The 14,659-nt window shown below is 44.6% G+C and overlaps 1 protein-coding gene across 2 annotated transcripts in view; it reads left to right on the top strand.

Moving 5' to 3' along the window:
- Positions 1–2,455: 2,455 nt before the first annotated feature.
- The window catches only part of CDH26 (cadherin 26), a 36,052-nt gene continuing 23,848 nt past the window's right edge, over positions 2,456–14,659 (top strand). Inside the window, exons 1-3 of one of the 2 annotated variants that reach the window (XM_037877146.2) lie at positions 2,456–3,055; positions 12,700–12,777; positions 13,418–13,540. In XM_037877146.2, the coding sequence (XP_037733074.2) occupies positions 3,023–3,055; positions 12,700–12,777; positions 13,418–13,540 (234 nt within the window). In that variant the 5' untranslated portion in view covers positions 2,456–3,022. The remainder of the gene's footprint in view (positions 3,056–12,699; positions 12,778–13,417; positions 13,541–14,659) is intronic. The other variant, XM_043527173.1, reaches the window with a different exon arrangement.

Raw genomic sequence — 14,659 nt, 5'->3', positions numbered from 1 at the left:
AGTGGTATAAACAAGTCATTGTCTGTATGGAGTTTTAGTTTGTACTGACTTCACTAGTGCTTTTTATGTAGCCTGTTATAAAACTAGGCAAACGTCTAGATGAGTTGATGTACCCCCCTGGAAGATCTCTGGTCCCCCCAGAGGTACGTGTACCATTGGCTGAGAACCTCTGGTCTAAATGACTTACTCAAAGTCACAGAGGGCTCAACTGTGTTTGTAAGGGCCGGCAACTGGGCTACAATCCTTTCCTGAGCTCACCTGTACACAGGGGGTTCACAGATTATGCTGTGATGCAGACTTCTTCCTTCAGTACCAAGGGACCATGCTCTCATAACCTTCCCAACCCTTTGAGGACGTCTGTCTGCAGGCATGCACTGAGGAGGCAATCTACGGTCCCTTGACTGCAATTATCCCTGGATTTCACACATGGCATGCAATGGCTGCAGAAACTCAGTGTAAGGAGCTGATGATATGAGCTTTGCCTCATCTTATAGGCTGTATTTACCAAAGCAGCTGCATGAAATCATCTTAATTTCCTAGGAGACTCTTTGCATATAAACCCAGATTTTTTCTATGATTTTGGCCAGTTAAATTGAGGATCGTATTTTCATCCTTTCTGCTGGTGAAGGCACCAGAATCCAAGCTCAGGAACAGACACTGGTATCCATGTGTGAATGGTCAGGCTACTCAGTAAATGTAATATATGATTCATCTACCACTACACTTGCTCCTGCATTGAACTATGGCGAATGGGGGCATTTCCTTGCCTACAGCAGGTCTCCTTTTTTGTGGCTTGGGTTCTTAGAGGAGAGGTAGTGTTTCATTTCCTTTGGTTCTGGGACTGATTGATAAATGACAGACAGTATGATGCATTAACACGTTGTGGTCTTTACTGTCCTGGTACATACCTCACTGATACAATGAGCTCAGAGTTACCAGCTAGAATTGTAGCATCAGCAGAAATGGTGCTCATTTAAACCACCAGTGGAGAAAGGCTAGAGCCAGTGTGGGACTGACATGGGTCAAGCTGCTCACGACGTGATTTGCTGTATTTCAATTTAGCTTGACATTAGAAGTGAAATAGCATATTAAAGAAAATCATCTAGTCCTTGTCAGCATCAGGAATGTTTGCATCAGAGGGTGGCGGTGACACTGATGTAGCTGTAACAGAGCAGCACACCCTGATCTACCTGCACTCCACTGGAGTGAAGTCGGGGGCTTGACATTTTGAGGAGGGCAGCGTGGTGACAACCCTGTTTTACGCTGGTGAAATGAGTCTACACGAGGGGTTTGCCCCAGTGGAGCTACATCTGTTAAGCTACAATGGTACAAAAACTCCCTGATGCAGACAAGACCTGAGACCAGGGATCGGCAAGTTTTGGCACGCGGCCCGTCAGGGAAATCCGCTGGCAAGCCGGGACGGTTTGTTTACCTGCAGCGTCCGCAGGTTTGGCCGATCGCAGCTCCCACTGGCTGCGGTTCGCCGTTCCAGGCCAATGGGGGCTGCGGGAAGCAGCGGCCAGCACATCCCTCGGCCTGCGCCACTTCCCGCAGCCCGCATTGGCCTGGAGCGGCGAACCGCGGCCAGTGGGAGCTGCGGTCGGCCGAACCTGCGGACGTGGCAGGTAAACAAACCGTCCTGGCCCGCCAGCGGATTTCCCTGAGGGGCCACCTGCCAAGGTTGCCGATCCCTGCCTTAGACACTGTGGGCCAGGGCCTGGCAGGTGTTGAGCTCTCCCCGAGGCGCTGCGTGCCCTTGACTGAGGCTCGAAACACACTGGAACCAGCCCAGACAACACACTCCACCTTTCTGTAGATACTGTGTTGTTCTCCAGAATCTCAGGTTTCAGTCTTCTTCAAAGAAATCTCCACCTGGTGTGGCTGTGAAGAAAACCACAAAAAAGTGTCCTTGACTAACTGATGCAGAGATGAACTATTTGAGTTTGCAGAGAGCCTGGAACAACAGGGAGGGGCAAACTGCCCCATTCATCTAGTGATGATGATGTCTGTCAACAGTGTGAACTAGGTCACCGCAGCAGTAAGAAAGGAGATGGAAGATCAGAGACCTGGACAACGCAGTGAGACAGGCGCTGGAACAATTTGTAGAGTGGGGGCGCTGAGAGCCATTGAACTAAACCGTAAACCCTGTATGAGATGGAAACCATTTCAAGCCAGGGGTTGCAGCAGCCCCTCTCCCCCCGCCCCAGTTCCAGCACCTATGCACCTAGGGTGTGTGTCTCATTTTAGCGCTACAAGTGGGTAGCGCTTTAGAGATACCACTACTTATTCCCCCACACTCAAGAAGCCAGGCAGAGCCCATGGTTACACTCAAGCACAGCCAAGGGGGAGCCCAGCAGAGCAGACTCCTGCGTGAGCCTATTTTAAACATCTGCATCATCTCCCCTGGGCAGAGCCTGGTGTTGTCCACAAGATGCATGGGCACAGTCTGCCGTTTGGGGCAGAGCTGACTCCCACCCCCCTCCCTTCCTCACTCTGCGCCGCCCCGGCGATGCCACGCCTTGGCTGCAGCCCGTGGAAGTGGGAGGGCCGCAGGATCACGCCGCGGGTGCGGGGCCTGGGCTCGGACAACGCCCCAGAAGAATGGCAGGAGCCCTGCAGCTCCCCCCGACCCCGCACCCCTTTCCCCGGGGGCCCTGTGGAGCGCGCCCACCCCCTTCTTCCCGGCGCTGGCCCCTGCGCCGACGGGTCCCGGCCCCAAACTCCGCGTCCGAAGCGGAGCGTGTTGCCCGCACTTTGCAACCGGGGGCGGGGAGCTGCCCTGCACCCCTAGCAACTACTGACGAGGGCCGCGGGCATCTCCCCTGAGCCTGTGGGGGGCGGGGGGGAGGCGGGAGCTCCCCGCCCCCCCATCGCTCCGCGGGCCCCCGCCTCTCCGGGGAGCGGCCGCGGTACCCCCGCAGGGGACGGGGGGCGGCTCCTCCAGCCCGCTTTATAAGCGGGGAGGCTGCGGTGGCGCGGCTCAGCCCAGCTCGCGCTCCGGTCACCGGCTCCTCTGCTGGCCATGGCGGGTCTGGCGGTGCTGCTTCTCCTGGCGGTAGGTGCGGGGGTGTCCGTGGGGGACAGGGCGTCCCGTGGTGGCTGGGCAGGGGGCGTTCGGGCACCGTGCGCTGGAAGAGGCTGGAGCTGTGCCCAGGCAGCGGATGCGGGAGCTGGGGAAGCTCCGGGGAAAGGCTCCGCAGCCTGCAGCTGGGTCTCCCTTCCCCCCCCGGAAAGGATACACGGAGTCTGCCTCGGCTTCCCCCGCACCAGTATGAGTAATTCAGTGCCACCAGCAACCCCCCCCCCCACCCCGCATTAAACTCCCACACTGTGGGAACGCCGCTTATAGGGGGGAAGCCTTTGGAAATCAAAATCTTTGCCCTTGAAATTGTTTGCCTGTTAACCTACCTTCTTCAAAGATGCGCTGATCTCCAAGAGGTAGGCTTGGCAGAATTTGTTGTTGTTTTTTTTTAAATAATTTCCTTTTAAAACATTTTGACTGTTAATCAATTTAAATTTTCATAGTTGTGGGAAGTTAAGGAGGGGCCAGACACGAATTGTTTGATGACAGTAGATGAGATTCAAAAAGTTAAGGCTTTATAACCATTAAAACACAAGTTGACAACAGTATATGTCAAAATATACAAAGTAAATATCCTTAAATCAAATACTAGTACATTTTGAAGCAGAATTTTTCTTACATTGGCTAGCTGTAAATTTAAATGATCATGGATGGAAATGTGTCTGTTTGTGTAGGTATGGTGAACTCAACGTTTACCAACAAAAATCTAATCCTTCTAAGCCTACAAATGATCAATTCATCAACCACAGATTTCAGAATAGCAGCCATGTTAGTCTGTATCCACAAAAAGAAAAGGAGGACTTGTGGTACCTTAGAGACTAACAAATTTATTTGAGCAGGTGCCACAAGTACTCCAATTCATCAGTGATACAGATAATGGCAAAGAGAGTAAAGTTTGCAGATGATACCAAGCTGTGGGGAGGTTGCAAGTGCTTTGGAGGATAGGATTAAAATTCAAAATGATCTGGACAAACTGGAGAAATGGTCTGAAGTAAACAGGATGAAATTCAATAAGGACAAATGCAAAGTACTCCACTTAGGAAGAATCAGTTGCACACATACCAAACGGGAAATGACTGCCTAGGAAGGAGTACTGCAGAAAGGGATCTGGGGGTCATAGTGGACCACAAGCTAAATATGAGTGAACAGTGTAACGCTGTTGCAAAAAAAGCAATCATTTTGGGATGTATTAGCAGGAGTATTGTAAGCAAGACACGAGAAGTAATTCTTCCACTCTACTCCGTGCTAATTTGGCTTCAACTGGAGTATTGTGTCTAGTTCTGGGCGCCACATTACAGGAAAGATGTGGACAGATTGGAGAAAGTCCAGAGAAGAGCAACAAAAATGATTAATGGTCTAGAAAACATGACATATGAGGGAAGATTGAAAAAATTGGGTTTGTTTAGTCTGGAGAAGAGAAGACTGAGTGGGGACATAACAGTTTTCAAGTACATAAAAGGTTGTTACAAGGAGGAGGGAGAAAAATTGTTCTCCTTAACCTCTGAGGATAGGACAAGAAGCAATGGGCTTAAATTGCAGCAAGGGCGGTTTAGGTTAGAAATGAGCAAAAACTTCCTGTCAGAGTGGTTAAGCACTGGAATAAATTGCCGACGGAGGTTGTGGCAGAGCCACCCAGGGGGTGGAGGGGGGGCAAGTGGGGCAATTTGCCCCAGGCCCCGGGGCAATATACTATAGTATTGCAACTTTTTTATGGAAGGGGCCCCCAAAATTGCTTTGCCCTAGGCCCCCTGAATCCTCTGGGTGGCACTGGGTTGTGGAAGTTCCATCACTGGGGATTTTTAAGAGCAGGACAAACACCTGTCAGGGATTGTCTAAATAATACTTAGTCCTGCCTTGAGTGCAGGGGACTGGACTAGATGACCTCTTGAGGTCCCTTCCAGTTCTGTGATTCTATGGAATAGGTTCCTTTGTGCAAAACATAACCAAACAAGTTGGAGATATTGCTACAAGGTAAAACAATGGAAATAATACATAAAAAGTGTTGGTACCAATCTCAGTCCCCAGTTCTACAAAGAATTACTGTAAAGTACATGAATAGTCCCATTAAGTTGAGTGGAACTACAGCAGAACCTCAGGGTTACAAACACCAGAGTTACGAACCGACGGGTCAACAAGATGCTTCACTTGGAACCGAAAGTACACAATCAGGCAGCAGCAGAAATAAAAATTAAAAAAAGCAAATCTAGTACAATACTGTGTTAAAGGTAAATGACTAAAAAAAAAAGGGAAAGTTAAAAAAAGATTTCACAAGGTAAGGAAACTGTTTCTGTGGTTGTTTCATTTAAATTAAGATGGCTAAAAGCAACATTTTCTTCTACATAGTAAAGTTTCAAAGCTGTATTAAGTCAATATTCAGTTGTAAACTTTTGAAAGAACAACCATAACGTTTTGTTCAGACTTACGAACATTTCAGAATTACGAACTACCTCCATTCCCGAAGTGTTCGTAACCCTGAGGTTCTACTGTAGTGACATGCTTGAAGTTAAGCATTTGTGAAAGTCTCTGCAGAATCAGGGCCTTATTTAAACACAAGTGCATGTAGGAGAACCCACAGAATGCAAAATCAATTGATTATCAATTAGTAAATACATGTGTATTTCAGACCTGTTCATTTATAAACTACTAGCATTAATAGAAAAAGCAGGATAAAATAAAAAGTTCTTGTTTACAAAGACTTGCTCTTATTTTGTGGTTGTACAATTTAATAATTCATACTTAGAACTACTGTAAATATATATATTTTATATATACTTGTACCAATTAGACAGACAACCTATATTTTTTATAATCTTCACATGTGTATATATACTGCCTATAGTGCTGTTATAAAAATGCACTGATATAAATACTATAATTTCATTATCATACTATTTGGATAACATAAAGACTAGTATAAAATATACCCCTGTCTAAAAATAATAATGAAGTCCGTTCCCTTTTTGTAGAACAGTGATGCTAATACTTCTGTACATATTTATGGTTTTGTGCTTGGAGTTCTTATTAGCTGATCCTGTGCAAGGTAACTGAAATAAGTTAGCTAGGTGTGTTGTTTTATATCTCCTTCTAAAGCATCTAGCATTGTCAGAGTTATGACATCTGATTAGATGGACCAGTGGTCTAGTCTATTATTTTCTGGTGTCTAAAAATGTCTTCAGTGAAGTTTCTCAATTAAAAGTAGTTCAGCTATGCCCCCAAATACTTGGCTCATGGGTTCAGGACCTTCAAATATGGTGGGTCAAATAATTCACAAGCTGTAGTTATTTTTACACTCTTCCTGGGCAGGGATTCAGGGGATGCATCAATGACATGATGTTCTGTAACACTAGTGTTAGTCTTAATTTCATTGGTAGTGTCGGTGTAACCCCCATTTATTTTCTGATTTCATGGTGTAATTACAGCTGCTGTTTCTACTTGCTCTGAGTTGATATGGAAACGTTCCCAGAAAAGGTGTCAATATAGAGCCTTGAGTGACTGCAAAGTAGTAATTGTTATTTCATCACACTAGAGTGAGTGCAGGAGGTTAAAAGCCATGTTTGGTAGCTGTTTTGATGCTGGTGTAGAAGACTTCATTAAGGGCAGACATTCCTGCATATACACACATCTCTCTCTCTCTCCCCACCTTAATTAGGGCAGACATTCCTGCATGTACATATACCCCTCACAGTTAGAAGCTCCTAGCCAATCCATATTGAGTTCTGTTGGGGTACAAAACTGGTGAACAGTTTGAGCATCAGTCAGATCCAGTCCAGCTCTGCAGGGAGAAGATAGAGCTGCCAAGGGTAACCCAGACCGAATCTGTGAGTTGGATCTCAGTGCAACTAGAGCCCTGCTTGGATACACAACTGATATCCTTGGGTGCAGATAGCCATGGATATAAAGCAGATATCTGCAGAGCTGCAGGGTTCTAGCGACAATGAGCGAGACCAGCAGGGCCATGGCCAGTGACTAGGCCAGGAACCATAGCAGTGACAGCAGAAGTATGTTGGGCTGCCACTTGCAGAAGCCAGTACCCAGCTCGGTCAGCTCCTCCAGTGTGCCTGTCCCTTTTAAAATTACTGTGAGTGAATGTCTATTTGCATTGTAATGGATTTTCCAGAAGAGCAATTTGCTAAACAATATTTAAGGTTCAAATCCTCATCTTTGAAGTCAAGGAAGCCCTGCTGTTGTATAGCCATGCAGGATCTGGGCTTGATTCTCTAGAGAGGGAAAGGTTTTTCCCTTTTTTTTCCCCTTGTAAGATTTTGTGAGAAACGATTGAATAGCTGTGTTACCTGAATGTTTAAGAAATGGAGAGCTCTGCCAAAATAACAGGACACAGCACTGGTGCTTACTGCAGAGCAAACTGATTGTTAAAGATGGCTCCTGCTGAGGATGGGATCTGGAAGTGCTTCTCACAGCTTATCAGAAAATGTTTGGCAAATCTGTGGTGTGAAATCTATTAATTGCCACCCAACTCTGCGAGAGTGTCTGGAGTGGGTGGTAGTGAGGAATAATAATACAGATATATTCAGCAAACAGAGCAGAATTTCTAAGTCTTCTCTCAGAAGGAGCAGATACAGTAAGTGTGAGGGGAATGTTTACAGAGAAGGAAAGGCAGAAATTAAAGACCTGAGTCAGTTAGGGCTTGGCTACACTTGCAAGTGAAAGTACATTAAATCAGCTCCAGGTGCCATAACTCCTGAGGTGTCCACACTGGCAAGGCACTTAGAACGCCTGGATTCTGCAGCTGGAGCGCTCCTGGTAATCCACCTCCATGAGAAACAGAGTGCTGTATATCTGCAAGTGTAGCCATAGCCTGAGTCTGTGTTGTAGAGTGAAAGGAAGGGTGTGGCTGGAATGATTTATGGCTTTACCAGGCACAGATTGAGTTAAGGCCATATTCTGTTCCTGCTTGCTGAGCACCTGAAGCCAGCACTTCTCAGGATTTGGTCCTGTGGAAACGGCAGAGAATGACTTGCCTGCCATATATACTGGAAGAGAGAGACAAATCAGCATGGTACGAAGTGGCTGTAGCTAAAAATAATGGGATGAAATGAAGAGGAGGGTAACCAGGGGAGCACATAGCTGAGCTGAACTTTACAAGATTGTGAAATAACTTCCCATGGAAAATGGTGAAAGCCCCATCCAGTTGGCCATATTGTTCAATCAGTTAATGAACAGCAATTGATATTAATAATGCATAGCACAATATAGCCCTGGGAGACACTTAAAATTAGCATGTGGAGCATTAGAATGTATACATTGGGGACCAATCCGGCACTCTCCCCAGGGGATAGACTAGATGACCTGATAACATGCCATGAAAGGGGGAACAATATTTCTCTGACAGGCAGTTCACACCTTTGTATGGTGTTTAAGGGTGTGGACCTTGGAGTAATTTGGTTAATTTCAGTTGCAATAAAGCAGACCTTTGTACCGATTGTGCTTAATGACCTTTATAATAATAACTTGGTCTTCCATGGAAAAGCTTGTTTGTGTTTGCAGATAACTAGTTCTACATATTCCAGAGTAGCAGCTGTGTTAGTGCAAAAAGAAAAGGAGTACTTGTGGCACCTTAGAGACTAACAAATTTATTTGAGCATAAGCTTTTGTGAGCTACAGCTCACTTCATTGGATGCATAATATATTATTCTAAATAATGTACTTTCATATACTATTATGATGTTCCCCTCTGGTGTTATCTGGACCGGTGTTCTGCTAGGTCACTCCAATCCTTGACATTGGGAGCCAGCCTTACCCTGCTCTGCTGTGAGAACCCGCATTCCTGGGATGTTCACACACAGCCTCTGGCACCTAAGCTGCTCTCAGCTACTTGCAGCCGAATGACACTAGCCAATATCTCTGGTCCCAGACACAACCCTAGGACCCTCCGTCTTGCCGTGTCCAGTTATGCCAGCTGGACGCTGCAAGCTTATATGAGTTCATCAATTTAACAAAGAAATTGATACCTACCAGGCTTGTTATCCCAAGGGGAACCTCTGACATGCTTTAAACCAAACACACTGCTTCAGGTAGAACAAACAAACGAATGTATTAACTATAAAGATTATAAGTCAAAGCATACCAAGTCAGATTTGGTCAAAAGAAATAAAGGGTTCTGTTATTTGTTCAGCTGCAGAACTCTGCCAGCTACCAACTGGGACAGTTTCCTTAATTCCTGACCCTCCTGCCCCTGCGCCTGAGGGCATGTTGCCTTCTGCTGGAAAGGAGCTAGTCTCAGCCCCTCCCATACTTGGACAGGCACCACAAGGAAAATAGCAGAACGCCACTGGCCATCACTTACAACCCCCAGCTAAAACCTCTCCAGCACATTATCAACGATCTACAACCTATCCTGGAAAACTATCCCTCACTCTCCCAGACCTTTGGAGACAGGCCAGTCCTCGCTTACAAACAGCCCCCCAACCTGAAGCAAATACTCACCAGCAACTACATACCACACCACAGAAACACTAACCCAGGAACCAATCCCTGTAGCAAACCTCGTTGCCTATTCTATCCCCATATCTACTCTAGCGACACCATCGGAGGACCTAACCACATCAGCCACACCATCAGAGGCTCATTCACCTGCATGTCTACTAATGTTATATATGCCATCATGTGCCAGCAATGCCCCTCTGCCATGTGCATTGGCAAACCGGACAGTCCCTACGAAAAAGAATAAATACACACAAATCGGACATCAGGAATGGTAACATACAAAAGCCAGTGGGAGAACACTTCAATCTTCCTGGACATTCTATAACAGATTTGAAAGTAGCTATACTTGAACAAAAAAACTTCAGAAACAGACTTCAAAGAGAAACAGCAGAACTAATATTCATTTGCAAATTTAACATCATTAATTTGGGCTTGAATAGGGATTGGGAGTGGCTGGCTCATTACACAAGCAGCTTTGCCTCTTCTGGAATTGACACCTCCTCATCTACTGTTGGGAGTGGACTACATCCACCTTGATCAAATTGGCCCTGTCAACACTGGTTCTCCACTTGTGAGGTAACTCCTTTCTCTTCATGTGTCAGTACATTTATGTCTGCATCTGTAATTTTCACTCCATGCATCTGAAGAAGTGGGGTTTGTACCCACAAAAGCTTATGCTCAAATAAATCTGTTAGTCTTTAAGGTGCCACCCGACTCCTTGTTGTTTTTGTGGATACAGACTAACATGGCTACCCCCTGATACTTGCTTCCCTGTGTTACAGAGTCACAGGAATCCTCACTCACCTCAGTGGTTTCTGAGATCCCCTGCCCATTCTCTGGGCTCTCCTCTGGGACGCATTTCTTTATGCTCCCTAGAGCGGGGTTAATCTCTGGTTCAGCTGCAACCTGCTGGCAGCTAACAACCTGGACAGTTCTCTCCCTGGCAGGCATTACACCTCCATCCCTTCCTGATGTGGTGTTGCCTCCAGTTACAGTGCAGGAGTTGGTCTCAACCACCCTCCCACCTGGAAGCACACTGCTTCCCTGTGTTATAGAGTCCTAGGAATCCTCACCCACCCAAGGTTTCTGAGATTCCTTGCCCCTTCTCTGGGCTCTCCCCTGGGACACATTTCTCTCTCTCCTTTTCTTCCATAGCCCTTCTGTGTGCAGCCTCTTCTTCTTTGAGCCTCATTTCTGCCTGCCACGTTTGAAACTCGCGTGCCTTTGCCGTCTCTTCTGCCTCCAGTCTGGCGAACTCTAGTTTTGTAGCTGCCTCACTGGTAGCCATTTTTCTGCTTTCTTGTGCTTATTTCCTTCACCCAAAATAAACAGAAAATAATAAAACTGTGACCTCCTCCTGACTGTTCTTAGCCACTGCACTTAAGACTCACTTAAAATCACAAATATCAGTGATTAAAGCATGAACTTCACTTGGAGTAACAAGCCGTACATACACCCTGCTCGCTGAGCCACTGTGACTTCCCCTCTGGTGTCATCTGGATGGGTGATCTGCTAGGTCACTCCAATCCTTGACTCTGGGAGCCAGCCTTACCCTGCTCTGCTGTGAGAAGCCCCACTCCTGGGCTGTTCACACACAGCCTCTGGCATGTAAGCTGCTCCCAGCTATTTGCAACCAAATGACACTAGCCAATATCTCTAGACCCAGACACAACCCTAGGAACCTCAGTCTTAGTGTCCAGTTAAGCCTGCTGGACGCTGCAAGCTTATATTAGTTCATCAGTTTAACAAAGAAATTGATACCTACCAGGCTTGTTATCCTACGGGGAGCCTCTGACACGCTTCAAACCAAATGCACAGCTTCAGGTAGAATAAACAAACAAATTTATTAACTATAAAGATAGATTTTAAGCGATTATAAGTCAAAGCATAACAAGTCAGATTTGATCAAATGAAATACAAGCAAAATGCAAAATTTGAGCCATAAGGATACATTTTCAGCCTCATAACTATATACATGAAATTATAACCCATAACATAACTATAACATCACTGTAACAACAATGCTCAGTACATCTTGAGGCTTCTGAAGACACCCAACATGACACTTTGCATTGGATACCACTCAGTCATTTTACAAGAATGAACATGGGGGTGCTGGGCGTTCCCCCGAGGTACAGAGTGTCACAACTATAGAGACAGAAAGCTCTCAAAAGGATGGGCTTTCTTTTCTGGTCATAAACTGAACTCACAACACTTAATCCACAATTACATTGCAGTTGCAAATCAAGTAGTTTAGTGGCCTTGACTGCCTCTGCAAATAATTTTGCAGGCACAAAATTAAAAATTCTGGTTTTGTGGGTACAGATTACATCTGGAAAATGGAGCCTAAGTCTCAGCTTTGTTGAAAACATACCCCCACTTGTGAGCTCAACATTGAAAATGCCACAGCTGTGAAACTTGTTTTGTAGAACTGCTTTTCTTTAATTTGCAAAGGAGCCCAAGGGAGTTAGATAGCTATTGAAATTCCAGGGGAGTTGGGGTCTTGACTCCCTTAGTCTCCATTGAAAATCTCAACTGCAGACCAAATAGAGTGGGATTTTCAAAACTGTTCAGGGCTGGTGTGGTTCTTCTCCCAACAATACTGACATCAGTGGGAAGAGAGTTGAACCACCCCTGAGTGCTTTTGAAAATCCCACCTAATAAGTCCTTGTTTTAGGACCTAACACTTTAAGCCATAAAAGTCAACGAGCTCACTCTTTAAGCAAAGAAATAATTGACCACTTGCTTGCGTAAGAGTACCCCTGTCCTATGGCAATTATCCTTTTAGGTTAAGTACTGGTATATTGTAGGACTGTGTATCAAAATATTAGTATTTCCTAGTCTTCGTTTGGATTTGAAAAAAAACACACATTTATGGGGTCAGGTGTGAAGCAACATTACTACAAGAAGATAAACAAATTTATGATACTAGCAGCTTTTAGTAAGCTCTGGAGAGTAAAGAAACAGAATCCACTATAAATCAAACTCTGTTTTATACTTCACAATTTGGGAAATGCTTGATCAGAACTCTTCTTAGAGTCAGATGTCTTTTGGTTCCTTTTTCTGTCTGAAAAGGCAATGTACTTTCTGTTGGGTAAATACAATATTACATAAGTCTCACAGACATTTTATAATTAGCCATCTCCCTAATTAAAACCATTTTGTTTTATAAGGTTACTGCTGCCGGCAACACCTCTCATGAAAAGGACAGTGTCAGTCTAATAAAGACCATACACAAGACAAGCAGCAAGGTTTGTTAATCTACTAATTTAGTTAATAAATAATGTATTTACAATTGGGAGTAGAGTGTAAATTTTTAGGATTTGCAATGCTAGTCTTGGGCTTGCAAGAAATCAACATGATGTGAAAAGACAGGGAAGAATTAGTTACATTATTAAAAGGCCAGGTCACACTCTTTGGTGAACCCTTTATGCTTGAGAAGTTGAAGGGAAGAGTGGCCTATTTGCAAAAGTATTTCCATCAGGTACCTGCCCCCTTTGTATCTAAGTGCCGAATTTGTTCTTATAGCTGCGCCTGTTAGTATGCAGTGATGCAAGTAGAAATCATTTCTTGCCAGTACTGCACTTATGGGAGGGACACAAAGGGGCGCACATGACCTCCCCACGTGAGCCTCCATGTGACTCCTCCCAGCCCGGGGCCCCCACCCTCTCTCTGTCCCCTCTGACACCCCCCTTACCTGTCTAAAATTTTACAACTGCATCTGTTAAACAGTTCTGTTGAAAACTTTAATGATTTTAAAATATTAGGTTTATACTCCGACTTCTTACATTTATAAAATAGTTTAATCATAAAAACAAAATCTGCAATTTACAATCTATTGGGAGAGTCATCTCCCACTTTTGTGACCTGAATACATTGTTATACCAATAGGGGCTGGATCTTTATCAGTCAGACAGTCTTCGTCCTCTACGGCGTACAAAAAGGAGATGGATTATAACCACCTTTGAACTTGAAGAGGAGGACAAAGAACCATTCCCCAAACTTGTTGGACAGGTAAAACAAAAGCTCTTATCAAGGATATTCCTACTTTCCTCTATAGAATACTTTCCATTGGAGATTGGGGCCTCCAGTGTAATGGGGTGGAGAGGCTGCCATTCTTCCGCTGTGGAGCATGATTGGTCCTCATTTGAGAGACTGGTACCTTCCTTCCACACCACATAAGATAGAAACATAAGAATTGCCACAGCAGGTTGGACGAGTGGTCCATCTAGGCCAGTATTCCTTCCCTGACAGTGATCAGCCCCAGCTGCTTCAGAGGAAGAGAAGAAACCCATGGACAACTCAGGAAAAAGTATCCATAGGAGTTGTTTCTTCCTATGAGTTAGCATTAGGTACATTAGAGTTTATGTGGAGAAGAAAGTCCAATAGAAAACTAAAGTCTTTGTCTGTTCCTTATTTGATTAACATTTTGGTCTTTTTAAAAAAAAATTGTTTCTAATTCATGATAGTACATTGCCTCTCATTCCATGGCTACTTAGTCTCCTTAATAGCCTTTTGAAGGGATTTTGTCAAAGACTTTTTGAAAGTCCAACTGGTTCTCCTTTATCTACTGTTTTTTTTTTTTTTCTGGACACACTAAAAGAATTGTGGTAGAGAGGTTTGATATTCCTTTACAGAAGCGGTGCTGGCTTGTCCCTGTTGTATCATGTTCATCTAGGCATTTTTTATAGTATTCATCTATTTTTAATTGTAGTTTCAGCAAGAGTACTTGATAATGAAGTAAGGTTCACTAGACTGTAATTCTCAGGTTCTCAGAGTGATCATATCTTAAAGATAGGCATAACTTTTTGCTGTCCTCAGTATCTGCTTTTACAGTTGCTGCTTTTGATGAGTGATAATAGATTTTTGGTAACAGCTCATACCCTTTGTTCTTCAGTTACTTCAGAACACTTGGGTCCAAGTTAACTGGGTCTGGGGATTTGTTGTTCTTTAATTTATGAGTTTGTCCTTGCTCTTAATATATTAGGGTCCAATCCAACTGGCTTTCTATTAATTTCGATAGGATTTGGATCAAACCCTTAATTACAAAGACTCCATAACTACTTTGAAGATCTCCCACTTCTGGTAAAAATTGCTTCTTTTCAAAAATTGGCATCACAATTTGAATTAACA

The sequence above is a fragment of the Chelonia mydas genome, chromosome 13 (genome assembly GCF_015237465.2).
Source record: "Chelonia mydas isolate rCheMyd1 chromosome 13, rCheMyd1.pri.v2, whole genome shotgun sequence".
NCBI classification, from domain to species: Eukaryota; Metazoa; Chordata; order Testudines; family Cheloniidae; genus Chelonia; species Chelonia mydas.
The sequence above is the reverse complement of the archived record's forward strand: the minus strand, read 5'-3'. Positions and strand labels throughout refer to the sequence as shown.